At 52.2% G+C, this 25927-nt stretch overlaps 1 protein-coding gene across 1 annotated transcript in view; it reads left to right on the top strand.

Annotated features, from left to right (window-relative positions):
* The window catches only part of ARHGAP39 (Rho GTPase activating protein 39), a 66984-nt gene that overhangs the window by 16732 nt on the left and 24325 nt on the right, over positions 1-25927 (top strand). Inside the window, 2 exon segments of the mRNA XM_039846136.1 lie at positions 15929-16090; positions 22771-23202. Coding sequence (XP_039702070.1) covers positions 16011-16090; positions 22771-23202 — 512 coding nt within the window. The 5' untranslated portion in view covers positions 15929-16010.

Here is a 25927-nt window from a genome sequence, read left to right as displayed (position 1 = left end):
TGGAGTTGGCACTTGGTAAGTGGAGAGCCTCAGTGGCTATTCAGAGAAGCTTGGTGGCCTGACGCTGGGTGACACTGCACACTTCCTTCCAAGCCTGAGACAGTGGGTGGTCACGGTGGTATGTGGGAGGAGGGAGCGGGATTGGGTGGCTGCGCCTCTCCCGTCACATCGGGCATCCTATTTAGATGATAGGGCAGGATGGAGCGTGGGGAAGGGGATCAGCTCGTGGGGCTGGGTACGAAGTGGGGCAAGGCAGGCGGCCAGCCACAGCCTGCCACTGCACCTCAAGAGGCTGCCCCATGGCTGTTGTGTCAGGAGTGAATCGGGGAAGGCAGGAGTGTGGAAACAGGTTCAGGTGAATGAACATGGAGGAGGCTGTGTATCAGCAGAGGTGTCAGGTCAATGGGCTGGATGTGGAGGGTCCCAGGTGCTGCTGTCACACTTCTCAGTGAGCTGTCGCAGCACGTATGCAGAATTTCACTCCTTTTCATGATGGATTCGGAGCCAAGCTTCTAACACACACGGACCAGCTCGCAGGAAGTAGGGGCTGCGCAGGGAGGTATCTTGGATGCGAGAAGACTGACAGCCAGGACAGGGTGCTGTGAAGAAGGGGACAGCACAGATTGAGGACGTCAGAGCAGAAGTGACAGACCCGCAGGGTTAGCAGGTAACTGAAGCAGATGCAACGTCCAGAAGACGTGCAGAAGAGGTGGAGAGTAGGGGTGGAAAGAGCAGTGGGGGCTGATCTGGAAGGTCAGCCTTGGAGCCGTAGGAGGAGATGCAGGGCTGCCATCCATCCACAGAGCAAGTGACCTTGTCAGCCGGCACATGGGAGCAGGGACCTTGAAAGCACTTCCCAAACTCTGACAAAATGAACTCCAACCCAGCCAAATATTCTGCCAACTGTCAAGTGGAATAAAGGTGTTTTCAAAAGTTACTTCTCACCTACCCTTTTTCAGGAAGTTAGGAAAGGCTGTCACAGCAGAGGAGACGGCACCCCCACGGGCGGAGATCAGAGCCCCTAGCCATGCCCGCGTCCACCTGGGTGCCTGTTTGCGGGCTCGTCCAGGGCGGGTCTTTGTATACTCTGCTGACCCATCCACCTTGTCCAGCCTCACTCAGTGCTTGTTTGCTGCCTTGAGCAGAGTGCATTGCTTGATGCCCATGTCCTGGTGTCGCCCGTGCTCAGGGCGGGTGGACGTGGACATCAGGGCTCATCTGGGGGCATTGGAGGACGGTTCTTGGCAAGCCCATTGCGTGGAGAGTGGGCAGGCTGCACAGAGTGCTGGATGACGCGGCCGCTGCAAGTGTGGAGAGTGGTGGGGCAGCTTCTGGGCCCCTCTCTGCACCGGGGCTGGGACTCGGCCGTCACCTCCAGCAGGCTGTGGGCTGTCAGAGCTCAGCCACGCCTCTCAGGAGAAGTGCTGCACAGTTTCCAGCTGGAATCGGGCCCCTGCCCGCACGGCGCCCTCTGCCCACCCGCCTGCTGCCTTCCCTGTCACCAGCGCACACCTGCTGCGTGTTCAGAGCTTAAAAGTACACAGCTCTTGTCCTCCTCCCCGAGCTACCACCCTGCTACTACCCCCGGCCCTGGGGGTCTCGGGCCTGCTGTCCTTCTGCTTGCTCTGCTGAGTCATTCCCGCCCCCCTCACCTGTCTGCAGTCCCCCAGTGCCACCTCACAGCCCTCAAGTGCCCCTCAGGCATCTGTGCCGTCATCTTGCTCTGGCTCACTGCCCGCCCCTCGGTGAGCCCAACCACGCGTGCCTGTGGATGCACTGATTGGAGCTGGAGCTCCTGTCCCGTGCTGCTTTCTCATAAGCTGGCATCCAGAGCTCTGACCTCTTTGGAACCACAGCCGAGCATGGCCGTGGACAAGCGGTTGGACGCATGGAGGAAGAGGCTCCTGGCAGCCTCCTTGCCAAGGCCGGGCCACCCGCGCCCTGGGAGGCGAGTCTGTCCCTCCATCTTTCCCACACCGGCCCTGCTGCCTGCCACCAGCATCGTCACCCATGCGCCTCGCAGGGCCATGCCTGCCCAGCCCCAGCCCTGCTTGCTCGGGGCAGCAGCAGCTTCTGGGCGTGCTGCCTTTTGCGGCATCATTGACAGCTCCTCAGTGTGCTCCTGCTTGCTCCTGGGGACTCCGGGTCAGCCCGCTGCCAACCTGGCTCCTGGAGAGTGGCTGGGGCTGAAGCCCCTCACCTCACATCAGCAGGTGACGGGGCTGAAGAGTATGGGAGGGCTCCTGGTTGCCAGCTGTGCCCATTGTCTCCTCACATGGCTCCTTCATGAGGGACCTGGCTTCAGGGATGGCTGCATCCAAGTGCCAGGTGGCGTTTCTCCTTTTCTCTGGGTTTTATTTCTGCTTCCTTGTGTTTTTTCAAGACTCCTCCTTACTGGGGACAAAATGGCCCAACAGCTACAGGTCCCAGTTCCATGCAGGTGCTTTCAGCAGGCAGAGGTTGTTTTTGCCACCTTGGAGCTATGCCCATCCTGGGGGGATCCGCCCCGGGAAGGGGCTCCAGAGAGGAGGGGGGACGATGGAAGCCTAGGCAGATGGCCCAGTGAGAGTGCCAGGAGCTCTGGGGCTCAAGTTCAGGCCTTGGTGTTTAGGACTGGGACCTAGGGGGTCCGCCCTGTGAGCCCCATTTTCTGACCTGTGAGGTGAGAACAGACATAGCCGCCGCACAGACAGGAAGTGGGATGGTGTTCGTACAGCTCTGCCCGAGCATTGTACTGTATGCAGGAGGCGCTCAGTAAAGGACGTGGCCGGGGTGGGGGCTGGACCAGTTCAGATGCTTAAGTCAGGCAGTGTCTTGGAGCAGGTGCATCGTCACAGGTGCTTCAAAAGAGACTAGGGACTTGGCTGACTGGAGGGGCCAGCCACCTTCCCACTTTCTGCCCCCCGTTTGCATAATTATTTTTACGTACAAAAGGCTGTCTCTGTCTGATGTTTTCCACGGCACCCGGCAGGTGTGTCTCATGGGGCGCAGACGCCCATCCCAATGGGTGACTTGGAGTTGCTGGCTGGCACAGGTGGTGCACTGGAGCAGCTGCACGGTGCTGGGTCCCTCCCATGGGAGCAGGAGCTGCGGCCTCGCCTATCTGTGGCACGGGGCTCTCCTGTCTGCCTCTGATCCCTGAGGCTGCTGGCTTTGGGAGCACAAGTCCTACATGCTCCTCTCTCTTCCACTTGGCAGGCCGTGTCATGATGGCAGGTGACCGATTCAGGGCCCAGGTCTCGCTCACTGCCAGCCCAGACTGGGCGGTGTTTTGTCACTTCTCTCTCCTTGCCTGCCGGCGTGTGCACCGAGGACAGTCACTGAGGCTGGGCAGCCCCTCCTTGGACGTTTGTTGAGATCTCGCGTTATGCCCTGGTATGTGGTCAGTTTTCAGGAATGTTCCATGGTGGTAGGTAAGAATTCGTGTCCTGTCTGCCCCTGAGATGAAGCCTGGTTAGCCGTGCCATCTCTTCTGTCCTTACAGATGTGAGGTCCCGCACCGTCTGCTCATATTCTGGCCAGGCCCAGCCCCCTCGGGCTGCGGGGCGCCCCGCTTCTGGCAGCGCCCCGTCCGGCACTGGAGGAGCTGCGCCGGCTTTCTCGCGGTCAGCGCGCCTTGTCCGTCCTCGACGTCCAGCGTGCGAACACCCTTGATGCTTTAAGCGGGTCTGGTATGAAGCACGTGTCTGGATCTTTAAACATCTTGTCTGACAATGTTGGACTCACCTGGACCACAGGTCCACTGACGTTTGTTAAGATTATTACATTTGAGTTTATTTCTGCCCTCTCTGTACTCTGTCCTGTCATTTTGGGACTGGTTGCTTTTCTTCCCTGTTTCTTACCTCCTTTTGAATTGATTCTTTTTTTTTCTTTTTTCTCCTCTGCTAGATTGGAATTCATTCACTTGACTCTGTCCTGACTGCCCTGGATATTTTATTTTATTTATGTATTTATTGTCCTGGATATTTTAACTGGCAGAATTCATTTATCAAATCTAAACTGAACAGTTTTCTCTCTTCTCCAGATGATACAAAGACTTTAGGACACGGTGAACCTGGTGATCCCTCCTCTGCTTCCTTAAAGCTGTACGGACCCTCAGAGGCCTGTTCTCGGTTTTACTTAGAGTTTTTTCCCTCTGGGGTTCTCAGCTTTCTTCCCAACACACCTGTGGACTTAAACATTCTTTTAAAATAGTTTAAAACTCTCATAATATTGTTTGTTCTTTCCCAGAGAGCTGGTCAAAGCTATCTAGTTCTTGTCCTGACATAAATGGAAGTGTTCACTCCCAAAGTACGTGTTTCCTGGTTCTGCCATCCGTCTGCCGGCTCGGCCCTTCCAGGAAGTCTCTGGCGCTTCTGTTACTGGGCCTTGGCAGGAAAAGCCTCTGACAGAGTCAGTGAAATGATTCTCCAGTTTATCAGCAGTTTTCTGGAAACTAGAAGTAACTGGAACGGACTCCCCCAGAGGCAGCGGGAGCCCCCCTCAGGTCCCACTCCTGACAGAAGGGTGCAGCCTTTCAGGCCCAGCGGTTTGTCACCTTGTGACTGCTGGAGCCACCTGTAGGTGTGCAGGGTTCAGACCTTCTGTGTTTTCTGGCTACATGCTTTTACTGATGTTTTTCTGTCTTGCTTTCTGTTGGATTAAAAATTTCTATTTTGTTTTATTTTCTTCTGGCATTTGGTTAACATTCCATCATATCCTCACTGTGAACCCCCCTAACAAAGCCTCTGTCCCCCTTTTGGACCTGAGAATGACTTGTGTAACCCTTCATCCCACCAACCTGTCTTTGTGGTTTCAACTCAAAATGTGGTTTTATCCCTTTGAAAACACTGAAGCGCTTCAGCCGGAGGTCAGGTTTCCTGCTCCCGGGCCCGCCCTCCTGCTCATGGGGTCCGCGGGCAGGAAGCCCTGCTGTGGCTTCTGTGTGGGAAAATGACTTCATTTTACTTGTGTTTCTGAAAAGTAGCCTAGCCGGCTGAAGCTCGTTGCTGGGGGTCCTTCTCAGTCCTGCCTCCCTGGGCTCCGCCCCCACTGCGCCCCGCCTCCCCGGGAGCAGCCGGGTCCCTGGTACAGCACTGGGTTTGTGTGGGTTTGTGTTTGTGAGACGTGTCAAAGGCGTCTGAGAAAGGTTGCTGGCCCTTCGCCCTGGGGGACGGGAAGGCCTAGGGGTGGGGGGCAGTGGGCTTGTGCTGCAGAGCGCAGCCTTCCCCAGAGAAAGGCTGCCCCGGGCTGGCCTCGGGGTCCTGTGTGCAGGGGCAAGGAGGCTCCTGTCTCCCACGTAGTGCTCACTGGGGCAGCTGGGAGTCTCAGGACACCCTCTCATTGCCATGGCCCCTCCCCTTTCTTTAGTCACCAGCTCCTCCAGGTCACAGGCATGACTTCAGGGTGCAGAGGCCCCCAGGAAGTGGAGCATGTCCTCCAAGAGAGGAGGGACAACACATGGGGAGGGCCACTCTGGACCCCACTGGGCCTGCGGCTGTTGCTGTCACGTGCATGTCGGTGCCAGGCAGAGCTGCCCACCTGGTGGTGGGAGGGCTGCAGGTCCTCCTGGGCGCCATCCTGCTCTTCGCCGGTGGCTGGCCTGGCGGTGGGGCTGGGCATGAGGGGCATGGGGCGGCAGACTGCGGCCTCCTGGGGCCCGTCCTCCGCACAGAGCGTCCTATGCTGCAGACCCACGGAGGAGCTTGGAACCAGGAGCCCGCTCGCCCACACATGACAGGAGCTCTCCCACAGTGGGGGTGGGGGGTGGCGCAGGCCTGGAAGGTGATCTGGGGCCCCCCACAACCACGGTGTCTACGTGCCGGTGGCTCGTCCTGCTCTGGGCGTGTGTCTCAACTGTCAGCTCTCAGGCCATCCCACCTTCGGGCAGCTGGACAGCCCCAGGCAGTAGGGGACCACAGAGAGGCCAGCGTGGGTGCGGTGCTGAGAGCATGATGGGTGCTCAGCACAGGGCAGCGGGTGTCCTATCACATGAACTTTCCCTGCACGTTGACTGTCCCCTGTGTGTGCCAGGCGCTCTTCAGGAGGCAGGTGCTACAGAAAGAGGTGAGACAGTCATGGGGGCTGGGGCTGCAGAGTGGCCGGTGGGACCCACAGGCCCGCCCCCGAGAGGCGTCCAAGGCGGCACACACCACCCTGCTGCCCTTGGTGAGCACTGAGCCCTGTGTCTCACACAGACGCGGGTTCTAGATTCTGCTACCTCCCTATGGGGGAGCCTGTCACTCAGAGGCCCGGGTCCCCAAGGGGCAGCCAGTGGCAGAGGGGCTATGTGCTGGGGGCTTGGAGCCCTCAGGGCCAGGAAGGTCAGGGCCGCTCCCTTGCATCATCTGAGGGGCATTTGCTGGGGTGACTTTTAAGGTCGCAGACCTCCTTCCAGAGAGGGGTCCGCGTGTTGCATCGTGGCAGAAGTGGCCGGCCTGGTGCAGGGGGCTCACACAGGGTGGCGGTGTGGCAGGGCCGGGAGCTTTCTTTCCCAGCCTCCCATGAAGCTGCTCGTGGAAGCAGGCGGCAAATCCACATCAGGACATGCGAGGTAGGTTCCCTCTGCAGGGCCCTTTGGCTTGACGAAGCAGAAGGGGGACAGGGAGGGCAGGCGCCCTTCTGCTCCCTGCAGCCCCACTGGAAGCCCGCGCTGCCCTCCACATGCGCGGCAAGTGACAAGTGACCTGGCAACAGTTGAGAATTGGAGAAACACAGGTGTTGGAACTTTCTGAGAAAAGCTGTAGTAACCAGTAATAGAAATTAAAACATTCTGTTTCACCAAAAATACAGTTTAAAAGTAAGGGCAGAGAACAGAGGTGAGCACAGAGCTACAGGAAGGGCTGGGCGGGAGCAATCCCGCACGCTGCAGCATGGACCAGACCCCGCCGCTCGGGTCCCCAGCCCCGACGCACGCGTGTGTGCAGCGCGTGCAGTGTGACTGCCTTGTCTATAGTCCCAGCCCGTGAAGTTTTAGGAGTTTCGTTTCCTCCCGACCCTCCATTTCCTTCTGGGCGCCTCTCCCTTTAACAGCCCGGCCTCCTGGGCGCCTCTCTGCCCTGTCGGCTCCCACTGGGCCTGGCCCAGGAAGAGTGACCGTTGAATCAGCCCTCCTTGACTGGCCTGAGCACTTCCCTCACTCCTCTGCCTATCACATCCTGAAGCCATCTCTTCACTCAAAAGTGGGCTTTTGGGAAATAAGGCAGTCACATCAAGCAGCGCTTGTGATGCGCGGAGCAGCGGTTTGGGCCCTGGGGCCGCAGCATTGTGCAGAAAGCATTATCCTGGCTCAGTATATTTTCAAAGAATCACAATGAGATTTAAGTAATAAAAACATCCTCTACTGCAAAGTGCTGCCTGCGCTCTGCTTCCTTCCTTCGTGGAGACCCAGGTCTCCCTGTCCTGGGATCTGAGATCACTGCGCCTAAGCACCCGAGTCGCCATGTGGGGATGAGGCGGGTGGTGTCACCACCACCTGGGGGCTGGGGGAGCTGGGCAGGAGGGGGCTGGACACTGGCCCTGTGGGCACTGGAAGGGGTGACAGGAGTGTTCGTGGTCATGTCAGTGCAGTCTTGCAGGACCAAGAGCTGCTGTCTGTGTCATGGCTGTCCTCGTTTCTCTCTGAGCCCCGTAGGGTGGCACCACGCTCTTGGTTTTGGGAACAAGCCAGGACCCTGGTGTCGAGCTGTTCCTGGTCACAGGCCAACTTCTCTGTTCCGACCACTGGCATGTGAACAGATAGATATTTCGTTCTCTCTAAACAGTCTCACAGGGGCCCCCGGTGCGGTTTTGTTGGTGAGAGAAGCCCAGGAAGGCAGGGAGGGCAGGGCCACGCCTTTGCTTGAGGTGGGTGTGTGCGAAGAGCAGGGGCCGTGGGCCCAGGCAGGGGGTCTGTGTACCCCAACTGCCTGTCACATGACCTCTGGCAGCCAGGCAGGAGCCAGGTGCCACTCAGAGCGGCAGCACTGCCATCAATCCATTTCCACTGTCCAGCGTGGCTCTCAGCATGTCCCTTCTCTTGCGGGGTGAGGTCTGACACCAACTCTCAGAAAGGTTTGGAAAACTGGTCCTGACCTGCGAGCTGATTCCATGGCTTGCTGACAGTTCTGGTCACAGTTTCAGCCGTGACGACGGCCGTCCTGTGGAGGAGGCAGTTGATGAGAACAGCTGCTGCAGAGGCGCAGATGCGGAAATGCCAGCCTGCCCTGGTCACCAGGCGGAGAATGGGGCATTGTGACTGCCGCTCAGAGCTGAGCTTTCAGACGTGAAGCTGAGAGACGCTCATTGTCCAGAACCTGGAGATGTTGTTGAAACAGCCGGAGAGCGGGGCTGGGCCTTCTGGACACGATGGCTGAGTCAAGACTTGTTTATTCTGTTTCCTTCTCTGGAACTCGCTGAAATGAACAAAAAATGAAAAATAGGGAACAAGATTTAAGCCAGAGGAGGATGTCAGCCAGCCGGGGAGGAGGGGCGAAGGCCAGAGCCCTGAGCGGGACTCAGTGCACTGAACAAAGAGGATTTCTAGGGACACAGCTAATGCCATCGACTGGACAGAGGGGCTCGTGGTGTGGGTGGTCCTTGAGAGAGAGCGTGTGTGGGGTCTGGTGAGGGAGGGGAGCTCAGGTGCTCCATCGGCCTTTCTACGCGACCCAGAGCCCAGGCGGGATGCAGAAAGAGAGACGGGCAGGCGCAACTCCGGAGCACCTCAGGTCCAGTCACCAGGATATTTGGGGCCCGTGCTGTCCCAGGGCAGGGCTTCCAGGGAGGCACCTTGCAGGCGGACAGTTGCCCTCGAGGGGCTGTGGCTTGCAGGGGGGCCTTCTGCATGCCGCCGGAGCCCACCTTCCTGCCCCTCTACCTTGCAGCACCCTTCAGAAGCCTTAAAGGGACCCTCTTGCTGGAGCCAGAGGAACGGAGCTTCGCGCGGCCCGAGCAGAGCCCTGAGAGCAGGCAGCCTCGGCCCTCCCCCGAGCCCAGCACTCACAGGACCTCCCCCAGATCGCCCGGTCAGGCCAGGATGCAGGGCTCTGTCTCCAGTTTCAGTTGAGTTTCTGTCATTTGCAACCGAAAGAATGTCCTAATAGCAGAAACTCATTTCCAGAGCAGAGCCTGAAGGAAATTTGGCAACAGAGCATTCTAGAATGATGCACTTGATTTGAGTCCGCCCTAACTCCTGTCCCTTTCCTTATTTGAAAACGAGCGATAACCAGGAGCCAACATGGGACCCTGATGTAGAGAAAGAGAAGAAAAAGGACAATGGCTGCAGTGAAATCGCTGGTGAAGAAGACATTTAAAAGAATCAACCCTGGAAGCAGAAGAGAGAGAACCTTTTCTGTATACTAAAAAATACAAATTCAAAATACATAAAGAGAAAAGAGCTCAAACGGAAGGCACGACAGCAGAAGGACAGGCAGTGAGCTGGCGGAAGCGAGAGAGAAAATTAAAGGCAAAAACCTGCTACAAACTTGGGGGCCCAGTTAGCAACAGCGAATAACGGGCAGGCACCACCAGAACAGAAGTGGTTGCCAGAGGACAGCTGCCTGGGAAACATGCTGCGCAGAGGGAGACAGACAGATGTGGTCTGAGAAGACCAGAGCCGGAGGGCTTCGGGGAGACCCATCGGCCACCGCGGGCATCAGAGTTGGAGGAGAGCCGGTGTCCAGGGATCGAGGGACAAGTCAGGCAGGACCTCCCTGGAATGATGGCGAGGAGACTGTGACATGGAGAGGGCACATCACGTTTCTGGAAGAACTGGATACGAAATGACCAGCGCCAGGACAGGACCTGGTAAGTTAGCCGAACCCGTTGGCAGACCCAGTCTGCCTCATTCCCCGCTCCAGAAGGCAGCAGAGCCAAGCCAAGCGGCGAGCGGAGAGAGAAGCGCTCTCCGGGGATTCACTCCGAGCCCAGCCTCAGGATGGGGCGTCCTGCCTGGCTGAGGTGAGTCTGCCGGGTGCCCTACACTGCAACTTTGGAGAGAAGGTGCCGTGGGGGTCACTTGCTCCTCCTTGAGGACAGATGATGGGTTGATCAGACAAGGTCCTTAAAACAGTTATAATTACAGTCCATATGTTCAAAAGCTAAGGGAAATATTGACCACATTAAGTAAAGACATGGTGAAGCAAACACAGTTAACTAACAATCCAAACTAAACTTCTAGAGTTGAAACTAACCTGCCTGAATGCAAAACATACTGGGTGGGATTAACAGCAGATTAGACATTGCAGAAGAAAAGATGAGTGAACTTGAAGACAAGCAGTAAGACGATCCAAACTCTAAGACAAGGAGAGGAAAAGTAACTTTAAATAAACAGAAGCCAAAAAGAGTATGACTGAGATGTGGGACAATGGGCAGAGCACTAATGTTTGTGTAACTGGAGTTCCCAAAGGAGGAGGGAGGGACCAAAAAACTACTTGAAGGAATGATAGCTAAAAAGCTTCCAAATTTGATGAAAACTGTAAACCTAGATAGAACAGTCTTAACAAACCGTAAGTACAAGAAACATGAATGAAATCATACAAAGTACATCAGATTCAAATCGCTCAAATCCAGCGATGAAGAGACAAGTCTTAAAGCAGGCAGAAAAAAAAGACAAAGGTTTCCTCTGCTGTCCAAAACTTCAGCCGCGCATGAAACCTTCCGGCATGAAGCGGGCAGGCAGCCTTACGGCGTGGCTTGCCTTAGGGCACTGCTTGCCAGCAGATGGATGCACAGAGTCAATCAAGGTGAGGCTCAGGTGCTTGCAGACAGCTCAGTGCCGCAGCTCAGTGCCACGGTGCTGAGTGCCGTGTCTGGGTAGGAACGGGCGGGGCCCCTCTCCCTGCTTGGCCTGCCTCTTTTCGTGAAGGAGACAGTCCTCTTCGGATTCCTTCTCATTAGCGAACAGGCACTGATGTAGTAGGTCTTTTGTAGAAAGGAAGCGGCGCGAAGTGCACGTTCAGGACGTGGGAGGTGCCTGTGTTACACCCAGGGGAGCACATGCAGACGCCCGCAGGTTTCCCTAGAGACAGCCAAGTGGGGGTAGGGGGGGTGGTGCAGGTGCTAGACGAAGACCGTCAGCCTGGAGTTCGGTGCCAGTGTGAGTGCTTCTTTAAAGGTAACTATTTAAATAACAGCAATAACAATGTAGTGGAGTATGTCGGGGGGTGGGTGGGGGAGGTGTACAACATACACTGAATAAGATGTGACAAAATGGCACAAAGGCCCAGAGAGGAGAGATGGCAAACTCGTGCCTGAAGTGGAGCAGTTTCACTTGCTGCTGGACCGTGATAGATTACATGTGGACACTGCGCCCCTAAAGACGTCTACTGAGATAGCTGAGCAGTGATTACATGCAGCTGATAACAGCGGAGATAAAACTGAATCGCGGAATACGTAATCCAGGAGGAGACAGAGGAAAGTGGAACGAAGAATGGATGGGCCAAACGGAAAACAAGTAGCAAAGTGGTGGACTTCAACCTAACCATGCGGACAGTCACAAATCTAGATGTTTTAAACACCCTAATTAAAAAGGCAGATGTCAAACTGCATAATAAAGCCCTACCCAAACACATGCTGGCTACAATAAATCCACATTAAATATAAAGACACAAGCAGGTTAAAAGTAAAAGGAATGCAAAGACATTCAATTCTTACACTAAGGAAAATAAAGCTGGAGTTGCTATAATACCAAATGTGCTGATTTTAGAGCCAAGAAAAGTACCAGGTAAAAGATATTTCTTGAAGAGATTAATTCATCAAGAACACACCATAAATTTTATGCACCTAATAGCAGAGCTATAAAACATAAAGCAAACAGCTGATAGAATTGCAAAGAGAAATGGAGAAATCCGCAATTTTAGTTGGAATTCCCAAGACCCCTTTCTCAGTAATCGTAGAACAATCAGGAAGTTAGTGTTGGCACTGTCTACCAGCCCGACCTGGTTAACATTTGTAGAACGCCCAAGAGCATGTTTATTCCATTGCATGTGAAATATTTACCAAGACAGACCGTTTTCCTGCTCCATAGATATTCTGACAAAAGAGTTAAATTAGAAACCAATAAAAATATCTAGGAAATCACCAGGTATTGGGAAAGTAAAAAAACTTCTGTATAATTCGTGAGTTAAAAGAGAATCAAAAGGGCAATTAGCTTTTGAACCGGATGAGAATGAAAATGCAGCATGTCACAATTTGTGGGATGTCAGCAAAGCGATCAGAAAGGGAAGAGGCGCCATCGCTACAGATTCTGTTGCTCTTAAAAGGATAATAAATGAATAGTCTGACAACTTTATGCTAATAAATTTGACAATTTGTATGAAACGAATAAATTCCTTGAAAGACAAAGACCACTAAAGCTCACTCAAGAAGAAATTCAAAGTCTGGTTAGTTCTCTCTTAAGTAAATTCAATTCTTAATTAGAAACCTTCCCGCAAAGAAAACTACACGCCCAGATGGCTTCACTGGTGTGTTCTACCAAACATCTGAGGAAGAAATAATAGCAATTTTACACCAACTCAGTAAAGTGATCCAGATCAGAAGGGAAATAGTAAAATTGTCAGTGTTCACTGTTGACATAATCATCTATGTATAAATTCTAATAAAATCTGCCCCCCCCAATGGGGGGTGGCAATTAGAACAAAGAAGTGAGTTTAGAAGGGTTATGGGTACAAGACCAATATGCAAACTGGACTGGCAACAAACAATTGGAAATTGTTTTCTATGTTGTTAGCATCAACATGTGAAATACTTATGGATAAATTTGCCTAAATATGTACAAGACAAGCACACTAAAAACTGCAAAACACTGCTGAAAGGGTCTAAGTGGAGGGAGGTGACATGTTTGTAGATGGAAGATTCGATATCGTTGTAAAGTTAGTTCTCATACTGATGCACAACGTGACACAGCTTCTGTCAAAACCCCAGCAGGGCATCTGGGAGAAACTGGGAAGCTGATTCTGAAGTTCACGTGGAAATGCAAAGGACCTAGACTAAAACAACTTCAAAAATGAAGAGCAAAGCTGGAGGATGAACACTAGCTGATTCAGACCCAGGATGTTTGGGGTCACCAAGACGTGGTGTCTGTCCCAGATCGGAGAAGGCCTTCTGGAAGAGATGGTGCAGGAGTTGACTTGGAGACAAGAGGACCAGTCTGCCACTCACCGAGCCCTCTGCTTTTGACCAGCCTGAAGGGCGGGATGAGGACTGAAAAGAGATGAACAGGTGGTTGATTTGAATTGCTTTTGGGTTATGGTAGATGTTTTTTAGTTTCTCACAATTTCGCTAACACTGCTGTTGTTGTTTTTTAAAATGTGGAAGCCATATGAGAAGGTCGTCTGTTTTCTCTCAAATAAGAAATTAGAAGTACTTTAGTTTCACTTTTAGAGATGGCATTCCTAGGGCAGCAGGGCCTCCGATAACGTCGACTCGTTCAGTGTTGCTTGGTCATAACGTTGATAAGATGCCCTAGGTAGGCACTTCTGTTTGCATCCGTTAGCCCTTGGGAAAATTGGTTTTGCTATGCACCTTGCCACAGTAAAGTCACAGACCCGTTGACGGTGAGGACGCTGCAGTCCAGGGCATTTACGTCGGTAGTGGCGTGGACGTTTGAGTGGGAGCTTTCCTCCAGGGGCATCTCCCGCTGCAAACTGTGGGGCTCAGGCCACAGTCGCCTGGCCTTTTGGAGTGTGTCCGGCCTGCATTCTCTTCCTGGCGCCGCTGCCCGGCCTCTGCTTCGGACTTGTTTGATTTCCCGGCCTGGGGCAGTGGGCTCTTTGGACCCGCTCCTTCCAGAGGGAGCCCTCCGAGTACCTGCTAGGCCAGTGGGAAGCCCGTGGCTAGTGCGTGCGTGCTCCCCCGGGCTGGCGTCCGCCACTGGCGCCCAGAGGCAGCTGCTTCTGACACCTTGCCTCACAGGTGACCGACAGCACAGGTGACCCCCGGTCCCGAACGTGACGCCCGGTATTGTGCTGCGTTCATCTGGCCATCTGGCTTTTTAAAATATTTTTTAGTTTCAAGTATACAGTACATTGGTTAGACATTTATATAGTTTATAAAACAATCCCCCTAATTGCTTTTTATCTCTGGTTTTCCATCTTGCCATTACATTAATGCTAACTGCATTCCCTATGCCCTGCTCCCCATCCCCATGACCATCTATCAACTACTAATTTGTACTTCTTTAACCCTTCACCCCATTCTCCCAGCCCCCAAACCCCTCTCCTCTGTCCGTAACCAAATTGTACTCTGTATTTGAGTCTGTTTTTGATTAGTTTGTTCTTTTTGTTGCTTAGATTCTGCATATAAGTGAAATCATATGGTATTTATCTTTGACTTATTTTACTCAGCATAATAACCTCTAGGTCCATCCATGTCATTGCAAATGGTAGGATTTCATTTTGTTAATGGCTGAGTAATATTCCATCGTACATATGAACCGTAACTTCTTTATCCAGTCCTCTCTTGATGGGCATTTAGGTTGCTTTCATATCTTGGCTATTGTACATTGTGCTGCCATGAATATTGGGGCGCATAGATCTTTATGAATTATTGTTTTGGTTTTCTTTGGATAAATACCCAGAAGTGCAATTGCTGAGTCAGAAGGTAGATCCATTTTTAAGGTTTTGAGAAACCTCCAGACTTTTCCACAGCGGCTGCACCAATCTGCCGGCGTCTGGCTTTTGTCTCCCACTTCTGCCTGGCAGCTTCAGTAGGTCGTCGTGGGGACCTCCCACGCGCACTTGCGTGTCCTTCTGCTGTGAGGGACAGATGGCAGTTTCTCCTTTGGGACACGGCGACCAGGGCTGCAGGGAACGCTGTGTGGGGTCGGTGCGCGTCGGTTGGCCTCCCCGGCCTGCATCACTGGCGTGGAAGCCCCGGGCCGTGGGGCTGCGGTGTGCCGCTCGGGAGACACTGCGGCCCGCGGTCCGGCCGGCTGTCCCAGCAGTCTGCAGCCCTGGACGAGCCTCCACACTCTTGCCAGCACGTGACGGGTTCTCTTTTCCATTTTAGCCATTTTGGTGGGTGTGTTAGTGTCCATTATGCTTGTAATTAAAAGTTCCCTGATGACTAATGAGGTCAAGTTCATTTCTGTGTGTTTTTTAGCTATTTAGATTTTTTTTTTTGTGCAGTATGTGTTCAGATCTTTTGTCCATTTCTCTATTGGATTATATGTCTTTTTCTTATTTATTTCTAGAAGTTTTTGATGTGCTCTGGAAGTAGTTTTTGTCAGATTAGACGCACGAGCGTGTCTCTGTGGCGTACGGTGCACACTCTATAGCATGTACCCCCCCATCGTGGACTGCCTCTGTATTCATAATGCAACATCGATAAACAGAGGCGCTGTACTTTATTATAGCTCAACTTATTAAATTTTCTTTTGTGGTTTGCGTTTTTTGGTGTCTGATTAAGACCACAAAGATTTTCTTCTGCATCTTTTCTGAAAACCTTATTGTTTTACTGTTAACACTTAGATAGACAGTTTATCTAGAATTGAGTTTTGTGTATTGGATGAGGTTTGGGTCAAGTTCATTTTTTCCTGTTTATACGTAATGGATACAACACTATTTTTGAAAAATCCGCTCTTCGGCATAAATTGGGTGACCCTACGTGGGCGTTACTCTGTCAGAGCTGGTGCCCTGTGCCTCGCCCAGGTTTCCGGTGTTGCCAGGGGCGTGGTGCTGTGCCTGTTGGACAGCTGAGGACACCACGTCTCAGGCAATGAGCAGCTTGCCTGGGGTCAGCGATCGAGAGGTCTGGCTGCCTTCTTGTGGGCTGGCAGGGGCTGATCCTAGCCGGGGTTCAGGGGCGGGGTACAGGGAGCTCAGATGCCGACTTAGGGTGCCATCTCTCATCCTCGCCATCGCACGGGTCCGTGAGGGACTGGCCTGCACTGTTACCAGTTCCCAGATCCCAAAGGCGTAATAAGCTGTGTGCTGAACTTATAGGCTTAGACACTTCTGCTCTCTCGCAGGGCGCTGCCTTCCTGACTGACGCTGGAGGGGACGCCCTGATGAGCAGCTGAGACTGTGCTCCGGGCCCTCAGCAGAGACGCGATGTCCCAGACACAGGATTACGAATGCGAGAGCCATAATGCCGGCGTGCAGGAGCCTCGGCTTTCGGGATCGAGCACCAGGTGAGGAGAAGTCATGGCAGGCGCGCCCGGGTCGTCAGGGGACTGGTGGAGTGGGGCATGTGCCCCCTTTCACAGGGGCGGGGCTCCTGAAGCGGCTGTGTCGGGGACGAGCTGCTCTCCCACCTGCACGTGGCGAGACTGGGGCCGCTTTCCCTTCAGAGGTGACTTGTGCTTGCTCTGAACGTGGCATCCTCCCACAGAAGCCCAGGTCCCCAGGGGCGGCCCCCACTTCCGGCCACAGATGCAGTGCAGAGGGAAGGCCTTCTCACGCAGGTGGATTTGGTCACATGGGCCCAATCCCTTATGCCCCCTCTGGCCATCGATCCACGCCAGCTGCAGTTCATTGTTTTTGGTTTTCTGATCTTTAACTTTATCTGGCAGCAATTCTGCCCTTGCGGAAAAGTCACAAGCACAGGAACAGTGCACTGTGCAGCCCTGTCCCCGGGCTGGCATCCACCTCCCCACACACACGCTGTTCTCTAAGTCACCTTGGGGAGGGTCACAGATGTCATGGCCCAGTGTTGGCTCACAGCACCCAGGACAGGTAGCACCGTGAGTCAACCTGTGCCGAGTGCGGCCTCCCTCCCCGCTGCCACCCACCCGGCTTCGGCAGCTGGCCCCCTGCCGGCCTTGGCCCTGCGGCATGCGCTTTCCCCACGGGCGCACATCCCGCCACACGTCTGCTCGCCTCTCCGTAATCTGGAGGCTTTCCACAGCCTTTCTGTGTCTTTCGTGACACCAACACCTTTAAAGGTAATAGTTGCCCTTTTTAAACAGAGCGCTCGGTTTGGGATTGTCTAGGAACTTCTTAGCCAGGTGCCACGCACTGGTGTCGCGTCCTCCTCAGCCGTCCGCTCTGCAGGCAGACGCCCCGTCCCGGCCCGCGGCCGCGCGCCCCAGGCCGCCGTGACTGCTTTCCCCGCGCTCCCCTCGCTCTGCGGTGTTCTCATCACTTCTCTCGTGCTCCCATCTTTCCGGGGACAGGTGCAGGATGCCAGCGTCCCAGCCCTAGCACCCCGTGACCGTGCGAGAACATGAGCCCCTCCCTGTGCCTGCACGCATTCATTCGTTCCCGGTTTGGACTCGGGATTTCCTTTTTGTTTTACACATTTGTGGTTCACTCCTGCACTTCATCGCTTTACATTCTTGCCGCCCCGGCTTGGGCCGGTGAGGTTCCTTCAGGCTGTTTCCTGTCGCCTGTGTGCGCGTGATTCTTGGATTCCTTCCTCCTTCTGGCCTAACCACATGCTCCAGGCACATCTCGTACCGCCAGCCCTGCCCCGAATCAGCTATTTCTCGAGGAGCCCTGCCTCCTTCTGGGAAGGCGTGTTGGAGGACCAGCCGGCTGCTCGGTGCACTGTGGCTCCAGCAGCGTGTTCGCTTCTTGGACCTTTCAGCAGGCAGAGTAGAGAGTGTGCATGAATGTGCACGTGAGCACACACGTGGACGCAAAATTCACATGCATTAGAAACACTGAGTTTACACTGACACCGTCGATGGCAGTGTGCTCCCAGGGGCCGTTTTCTGGCCATCTTCTGGTGCACAGCTGTGTCCCTTCTCTTGTGGCAAGAACCCTGCTCCCAGGAGCATCAGCGCACTGACCTGTGATGCATTTGCTTCTCTCGTGATGCGTCCAAAGCCGTTTCAGAATTGCTTCGCCCCTTCCACTGCGACAGTGTGCACACACACACACTTTTGAAAGTTCAGGATTTATTTGCACCTCCCACATGCACAGTCCACCCAAGAACGGGAGCGCAGAGCCTGGTCCTGTGTTCACAGTTACTCAGCAACCACTAATCTACTTTCTCTCTTTGAATTTCTTCTGGACAATTTGAATAAATGAATCGCATAATACTAATCTTTTGTGTCTGGCTTCTTTCACTGTAGTAGTGTCTTCAGGGTTCATCCACGTGGTGACACGTGTCAGCACTTCCTCTCTCTCTACGGCTGAGTGACACTCCACTGTACCGAGAGCCATTTCCTCCTCCGCTCATCAGGCCACAGCGTTTGGGTTGTTTCCCCTGTGGCTGTTGTAAACAAGCTGCTGTGAACGTTTGTGCACGGCTTCGTGTGGACGCACAGTCGCCCGCTCCTCTTGGGTAGATGCCTCAGTGGAGCTGCTGAGTCCTGTGGTAACTCCGTGCTTGATTTTCTGAGGAACTGCCAAACTTTTCCAAAGTGGCTCTGCCATTTTACGTTCCCACCAGCAATACGTAGAAGTTCCCGTGTTCCCACATCCTCTCCGATACTTTTTGTTATGGTTTTTAAAAAATCGTTATATAGCCATCCTAAGTGAGCATCGGGTTGGCGATTGTGGAGGCCGGGCTTGGAAGGTGTGTCCCTGGAGATGAGGGCCCTGGGCTCCCACTGGGGGCTCTTGGCACCTCTGCACAGCCTTACAGGTTCACTAGTGAGACCCAGGGGCCCAGAGACAGCTGTGTCCTGATGACACCGCTGACGGGTCTACCTCCTGTCCTGTGCTTCTAGGACACCTTCTCCCAGCCTCTATCCCAGATGCCCACCCAGCCTTGCTCTTCCTTCTGCAGGAGGACCAGTGTGTGACGGACAGTGGCTGTGGGCAGGCACAGAGCTCCCCCAAGAGCGGCCCAGTGTGACGCAGGTGGAGGGGAACAGGTTGTAGAGTGGACACATTTGCCGGGTTACACAGGGCTGAGACTCAGGGCAAGGACACCCAGAGAAGCAGCAGTTCCCTAAGGGAGTACTCCCGGGGTCCTGCCAGTCCCCTGGGGTCTGAGGCTTCGTCGATGGGAGCAGAGGGGGAGTGGCACAGGGTGAAGGGCTGAACCACACACTGACTGAGGGTCTCAGGGGAAAGCTGTTGTTACGGAAACCCCCGCTGCTCTCCAGGTTCTCTTTGAGGCAGTTGTTGGGACATTTGTGGACAGGAAGCGAGAGGGAGGTGTGAGGCTTCAAGGGTGCTGAGCGTTGTGCGTTGTACTGTGGACGGGGTGGGCACCGGCGCCCAACTTCCCCATCATGAGTTCCCCCAATAGTGCGTAGCAACCCTGCCACAAAAGGGCCACGTATCAGGAAATGGCCACGACCAGTGAGACCCAGTAGCAACAGGCCCATACAGATGCCAGCATTGGAATGATCAGACACAGGATACTATGTTTAAAGAAATAAGAGAGGCTTACCAATGTGAGCAAAGAGCAGGAGACCCTAAACGATGAGAGTGGAGATTTGGAAAAGAACCAGCAGATTAAACACAGCTGAAGAGAGAATTAATGAAGTAGAAAGAGGAACTACAGAAATGACCTGGAATGAGGCAGATGACTGGAGATGGGGGGTGTGAGCCACATGGAGGCATGGGGATCCTGTGAAAAGCGTGTCTGTCGGGCTTAATGTGGGGGTTCCAGAAAAAGAGTCAAGGGGTTGAGGGGTCATGTTTAAAAAGATGGAGAATTGTCCAAAACTTGTTTGAAGATTCCAACCCTCGGATCCAGGAGTCCCACAAGTCCTTCATTTCGATATTATAGTGAAACTATAGAACACAAAAGGAGAGTGATTCTTTTTAACCATTCATCTGCCAAGTAGTTTGTGTTTGCTCTACCGATAATTACATTGTTTTGTGGCAGCCTGACCCTGCCTGGCCATTTCCTGCTCGAACAAGTTAGTTTTAGACTAACCCCCCAGGACTCTCTGGCTGACGTCAGTTTTTGCATAGCTTGGCAACCAATCAATGTTCTCCTTCCTTATATCAAGCTGTACGAATGCGGAAGTGCGGGACTGTGTAAAACAGCCGGCAGTGTTACAATCAGGGCCCGGCCTTTGGATAAGAATCCGCTGAGCCTGTGCCGGCGTCAATAAACGCTGCTTCCTGCTTATAGCCTCAATGTCCCATCTCTCTGTTCGAGAATCTCGCAACAGTATCATATGCAAATGGCAACAGGTCAGTTATTCCTTGTTTATTCACAAGTGAATCTGTAGTAAATTATTAGAGTCGATAGAAAACTCACCAAGCTTGCTTATAAAACCAGTACACAAGATAAACTGCATGTCTGTACACCAGCAACAATCTGAAAATTATCTATAAAGTTAACTGCAAAAATTGAGAAACAACAGGCAGGCCAGGATGTGGAGTGACAGGCAGTGCTGTGCACGGCTCCAAACAACACAAGTCGGTGTCCCCTGGACAGTTGGGGCCCACTCCTGGGACCCAGAGCCGCACCTCTGTGCACGCAGCCGGAGTCCACATACAGGATGTTCACAGCACAATTGTGAGAAATAATCCCCAAAGGCAGACAGTCCAGATGTCCATCAGCACGGCTGACCAGCAGGGACGAGTTTGTTTTAAGTGAAAGAAGCAAAACACAAAAATATAGTTTTCCTGCATGAATATGTAATTCAAAATTAGATACACCTAAACGGGTTTGTTTAGGGTTACCCTCAAATATGGTAAAACTTTGAAAGCAAGGAAGTGACTGCTTTCAAACTCGGCGGTCCCCTTGGGGTGAGCAGACGTGTGATGTAGGGGGTGTCTGGGATGCTGCCTTGTTTTATTTCTTGATGAGTGATGGCTGTACAAGTGTCAGTTCATAATTGCTCATTATACTTATCTTCATGTCCTGTACATGTTTCTGTGTATATGTCATGGTATTATTTTTAAAGAGTTATTTACATTTACAATACAAGTACCATTTACAATCACAAGTGTGTGTATATATAAAACCTAGGAATAAATCTGACAAAACACGTTCATACCCTTTAAAGAAGACATGAATGAGTGGATACACTGTGATTTGGGTGGGAGACTAAATCGTGACAAAGGCTTTTTTCTTTTCTCCTGGAATAGATCCAGCAAAGGTGCCAACAGAGTTTGTGCACATCAACAAGCTGATTCTGCAATTTGTAGGGGAGAACAGAGTCACACACAAATAGCCAAGACATGACTGAAGAAGCAGAGGACGTGGGGACTTGGGAAATGCACACTGTGCAAAGCTACCATGATTAAGACAACGAGGTGCAGGTCAGAGAAGGTTTGACCAGCAGAGCCAGCAGAGAGCTCAGACACAGGTGCACTGGCACTGTCCATCATGGAGTGCCCTGGTTTCTTACGTGGGGAGTGTGCAATGTCACCCGGTAAACAGAAACAACCCAGGCAGATTAGGGCTTCAACGTGACAGGCAAAGCTATAAAACTTTGCAAGTCAGCTTCGAATGTTTTCGACTTAACAGGTAGGAAATCTTAAGATTTAAGATTCTTAAACACAGTAGAAAGAAGAGAAATCATAAAGGAAATGACTTATAAATTCAACTATACTAAAATTAAAAACTTTTCATCAAAGAGCGAAGCCACCATAAAGAATGAAAAGGTAAGCTGCAGGAGAGATTTGTAATACAATATAATCAGGAGATTGCTATCGAGAATACATATATATTTTTGAAAAATACAACTGCAAATTAGAAAAAAATTTTTAATGGGCAAAAGTCATGTTTTTATTAAATGAAAAATATATATGGTTCATGAATATGAGAAAGGTGCTTGACCTCATTAATCAGGGAACATTTGAAACCGCATGCGTGGGAATTCCTCATGCTAATCGGTTTTTACGATGTTCGAAAATTTCCATTACAAGAGAAAAAATTTGGTGTAAAATTGTACCATGTCCCACTAGTCCTGGACAACCCCTTCTGATACTTGCTGTGACCTTTCCCGCAAATTTCTATACAAATATATAAACACTTGGCTTTTTTTTTAAGAATCTATATAGCTTCATTTAATCATTAACTGTGGATGTCCTTCCCTGACATTAAAATACGCATCCTCACCAGAACCATTGACCGCAGCCCCAAGGAGACACCCAGAGACCCCACCGCCAAGGAAAGACCAAGGCCAGTGTGAGAGTGTGTAGGTGATGGAAATATTGTGCACTAAGTGTTTAAAACTTTAAAAACTGATACGAAAATGTTATTGTATGCCATAATTGAAAAATATACTATTATTTTTTAAAATTTTTACAAGAGTTTATTTGAGCCAAACTGATGACATATGCTAGGGAGCAAGATCTAAAATGCTCCTCAAAAAAATACACTATTTTAATAGGGGATAATTTAGCTTAATTTTTTTCCAATTGCAAAAGTAATCATTGTAGAAATTTGGAAGTTACAGCAAAGCAGAAAAATGTCACGCTGTCACCTCGCAGCAGCCATCTCTTTATTGTAGGACACTCAGGACAGAATTCCGACCATACATGTGGGGGGGTAACAGAAGCAGGTCATCGCATTTGGCCGGTAGCACCATAATGATTGCTGCAGGCAAGACTGGTCCCCGATGCTGAGCGTGGTGAGAAGCAGGACAGTCACGCACAGTGTCTCACCACGCAACCCTTGCCGCCCCTGGAGGAAGAGCAGCAGTGCGGTGTTGGGGAAACGGGGAAGGGGGGCCTGTCGGCTGTGGGACAGAGCGAGCCCCGCCTCCTCCCCCTACCCCCCTCTGCTCCTCTGCATCCTCACGCCAGACCTTGACCTTTGCATGTGTAGTGTGGGGTGCAATGTGGGGAATCAGGAGGAAGACTGTTTTTCTAACTTTTCTGTAAATCAGAAATTATTTTTGTTACGGACTGATTGTGTCAACCCCAAATTAGGAGGTGCAGGGCCAGGGGTGCGGAGCCTGCCCCTGCCCGCTCCGCCCGCGCTGACCCTGCCGTTCTCTCCCAGGCTGGAGTGGGTGGAGATCATCGAGCCGCGTACCCGCGAGCGCATGTACGCCAACCTGGTCACCGGCGAGTGCGTGTGGGACCCGCCGGCCGGCGTCCGCATCAAGCGCACGAGCGAGAACCAGTGGTGGGAGCTCTTCGACCCCAACACGTCGCGCTTCTACTACTACAGCGCCACCACCCAGCGCACCGTGTGGCACCGGCCGCAGGGCTGCGACATCATCCCCTTAGCCAAGCTGCAGACGCTGAAGCAGAACACCGAGTCCCCCCGCGCCTCGGCGGACAACAGCCCGGGGCGCGGCAGCAGCGTCAGCCGCGACGGCAGCACCAGCTCCTCCCTGGAGCCCGAGCCCGACGCTGGCGAGAAGGCGCAGGAGCAGCTGGGGAGGAGCCGGCACGCGGCCTTCGGCGCTGTGAAGGAGGACAGCGGCAGGTGAGGCCCGGGCAGGGCAGGTGCGGCGCAGGGCAGGTGCGGCGCAGGCCGCCTCTTACCGGAGGCGGTGGAAACCGCAAAGTGCCCGAGACCCGATTTGCGCTGTGGGGCCCGTCTTGCTCCTCTGAGAATGACACGCAAGGGCCTGGCACCAAAACTGGCCACCAAGAAGTGGCAGGGCCATTGCAGACGGCATGCGGATTTGGTGCATTGGGGACTGCACAGCTGGCCATGGTGCCCCCGCTCGGGCTGGGGAGGGCAGGGCGCACACGGGATCAGAGGCCAAGGAGATGTCCGCGGCTCGGTGGGTCTGCGTGGCTCCAGGGGTCGCCTGGAGTCGTCCCCAGAAGGTGGACCTTCCATCACGGGAGCCACGGCCCCAGGGATGAGCAGGAGGAGAAAGCAGATGGCACGTGTGCTGGGTGTGACCTCTGGTGTCCTGTTCTGTTTCTTCTTACCCAGGGCTCAGAGAACGGCTCATTTTTATTGGATTGTGATGATTTTGAGTTCTTTATAGTTCTTTACTCATCTGAGTAATTAGGTAAAGAGACTGGGTTCTTTTAGGGTTCAGTTGCCAAATGTCTTTGTCACCCACACGCTGGGGCTGGGCCTGGAGAAGCCAGTGCCCCACCTTGCCCAGCGCCCTGTCTAGAGGATGGAGTGTCTTTTTTCCAAAAGCGTCTTAGATGCTCTGCCATAAAGGAGGGTTATGAGATCTGCGGGATCAGGATTCCCACCAGGAGCCCTGTGTGGACTTGACTTAGAATTGCGTTGGATTCATGGGTCAGTTTGGGTGAGGCAGACGTCTATTACACTGTCTTCTCCCACATATGGAAATAGTGTCTTTTATACTTTCCACAACTAAGGACTTGCATAATTTTACGGTATGTTTCTAGGTGCTGTATCAACTTTATAGCACTGGCTTTTGCAAATTATCTTTCTAAAGTCATATTTTTTGATCGTCACTGGTAAATAGATATTGGTTTTTATATGTCAGGCTTGTTTTTACACTTTCGTTGAGCTCTCATTAATCTCATTAAAGACTCGTCATCTCTCTCCCGAGATGCTGGCCCACTGCCCCACGATGGCCAGAACTGGACCAGGGCGGACCAGCACCCTGGCCTTGTCCCAGCGGTCAGGCTGCAGGCTTGCTTCCCTGTGATGCGGTGGCTATGCCTTTCTTCATGAATGGGTGTAGTATTTGATGGAGTGTATTTTCGGAGTCTGTTGCTGTCAGTGTTCCTGGTCGAATCGTGTCTCCAAAAGATGTTGAGGTCCTAACCCCCAGGACCTCAGGGTGAGACCATGATTGGACGTAGGGTCTTTCCAAATGTGATTAGTTGAGGTGCAGTCACCTGGAGTAGGGTGGGCCCTGATCCCGTGGGGCTGGTGGTCTTAGAGACACAGCGAGAAGCCATGTGACTACAGGCACAGATTGAAGCGATGTGTCTACAAGCCAAGAAGCTGGGGACAGGCCTGGAACAGTGTCCCTGACAGGCCTCAGAAGGAACCAGCCCTGTTGACACCTGGACCTTGCTTGGACTTCTGAGAGCATGAGCACCCAGTCGTGGTCCTGTGTACCAGGATGCCACTGCAGTTGGTATTTTAAAAAATTATTCTGTGTTTCTTGCATTCCTGGGATACTTGGTTTGTGTAATTTTGTAAATAGACTCAGGTTGCTAATATTTTATTTAGGATTTTTTTTTCCACGTTGGTAAGAAAAAGCGGCCTGTGCTTGCCCACTCCTTTTCTGCTTTTGGCTGTTTTCGTTTTGGCTCTGAGAGCGCGGCGTGTCTTCTGTCCTCCGAACCACCGTCTGCTTCCAGGTGTGTGGCACTCGTACACCGTCAGGCCCAGGGCTGGTCCGGATAGAGTTTTAACTATTGATTCTATTTCTTTAATGCTTGCAGGAATGTTTGGGTTTTTTAATACCTAAATCCAATTTTATAAAATGTTTTTCTATTAAGTTGTCCATTTACCTGTTTATAAACACATTGGCATAAAGCTACTCATGGTGTGCTTCTGTTTTGAGATTGTCGTGTCCCTTGTCACCTGAGGTTGTGTGCGCATGCTCTCTCTCGTTCGGTTGTAGAAGGGTTTCTGTTTCACTGGTGTGTTCAGAGAACCCTTTTGGCTCCAGTGAGTCTTTCATGTCTTTGCTCTTATTGGGCTTTATTCCACTTTCTCTGGTGTTGTTTTCTCGCCGCTTTCCTGTGTTGGAAGTTTAACTCTTTTGTTCCCACTGTTCTTTCTACAGTGAACTGGCGAGGCGCAGACTTCCCTCAGCTTCCGACCTCAGTTCCATTGCACGGCTTTGCGATGTAGACTCGGCATCATTGTTCAGTTTTAAATACTTTCGAATTTTAATTAAGCCTGCTTCTTTGACTCAGTTGTAACTTAGAAATGTCTTATTTTCCAAAACCGTCGGTTATTTTCTTTCTTGTTCTTGATTGCCAATTGAATTTCAATTTGTTCTGAAAGCATGATTTTTTTTTTTTTTTGAGACTTGCTTTGTGGCCTCAATCCTGAATTTTTATAAATGATTTTATGACTGCTTCAAAAAATAATCTCTATCCTGTTTGTTAGGTCTGGAGTTCTCTCTTTGTCAATTAGGTCAAAACTGTTCATTGCGTCCATCAGGTTTCTTACTAACTGTGTCTGCCCGATCTGTCAATTCTGGGAGGTGAAGCCCCCCGCTGGAATGGTGGGATTTGTCTGTTTCTCC

The sequence above is a fragment of the Pteropus medius genome, unplaced genomic scaffold, assembly GCF_902729225.1.
Source record: "Pteropus medius unplaced genomic scaffold, Ma_sr-lr_union100, whole genome shotgun sequence".
Taxonomy (NCBI): Eukaryota; Metazoa; Chordata; class Mammalia; order Chiroptera; family Pteropodidae; genus Pteropus; species Pteropus medius.
The sequence above is the reverse complement of the archived record's forward strand: the minus strand, read 5'-3'. Positions and strand labels throughout refer to the sequence as shown.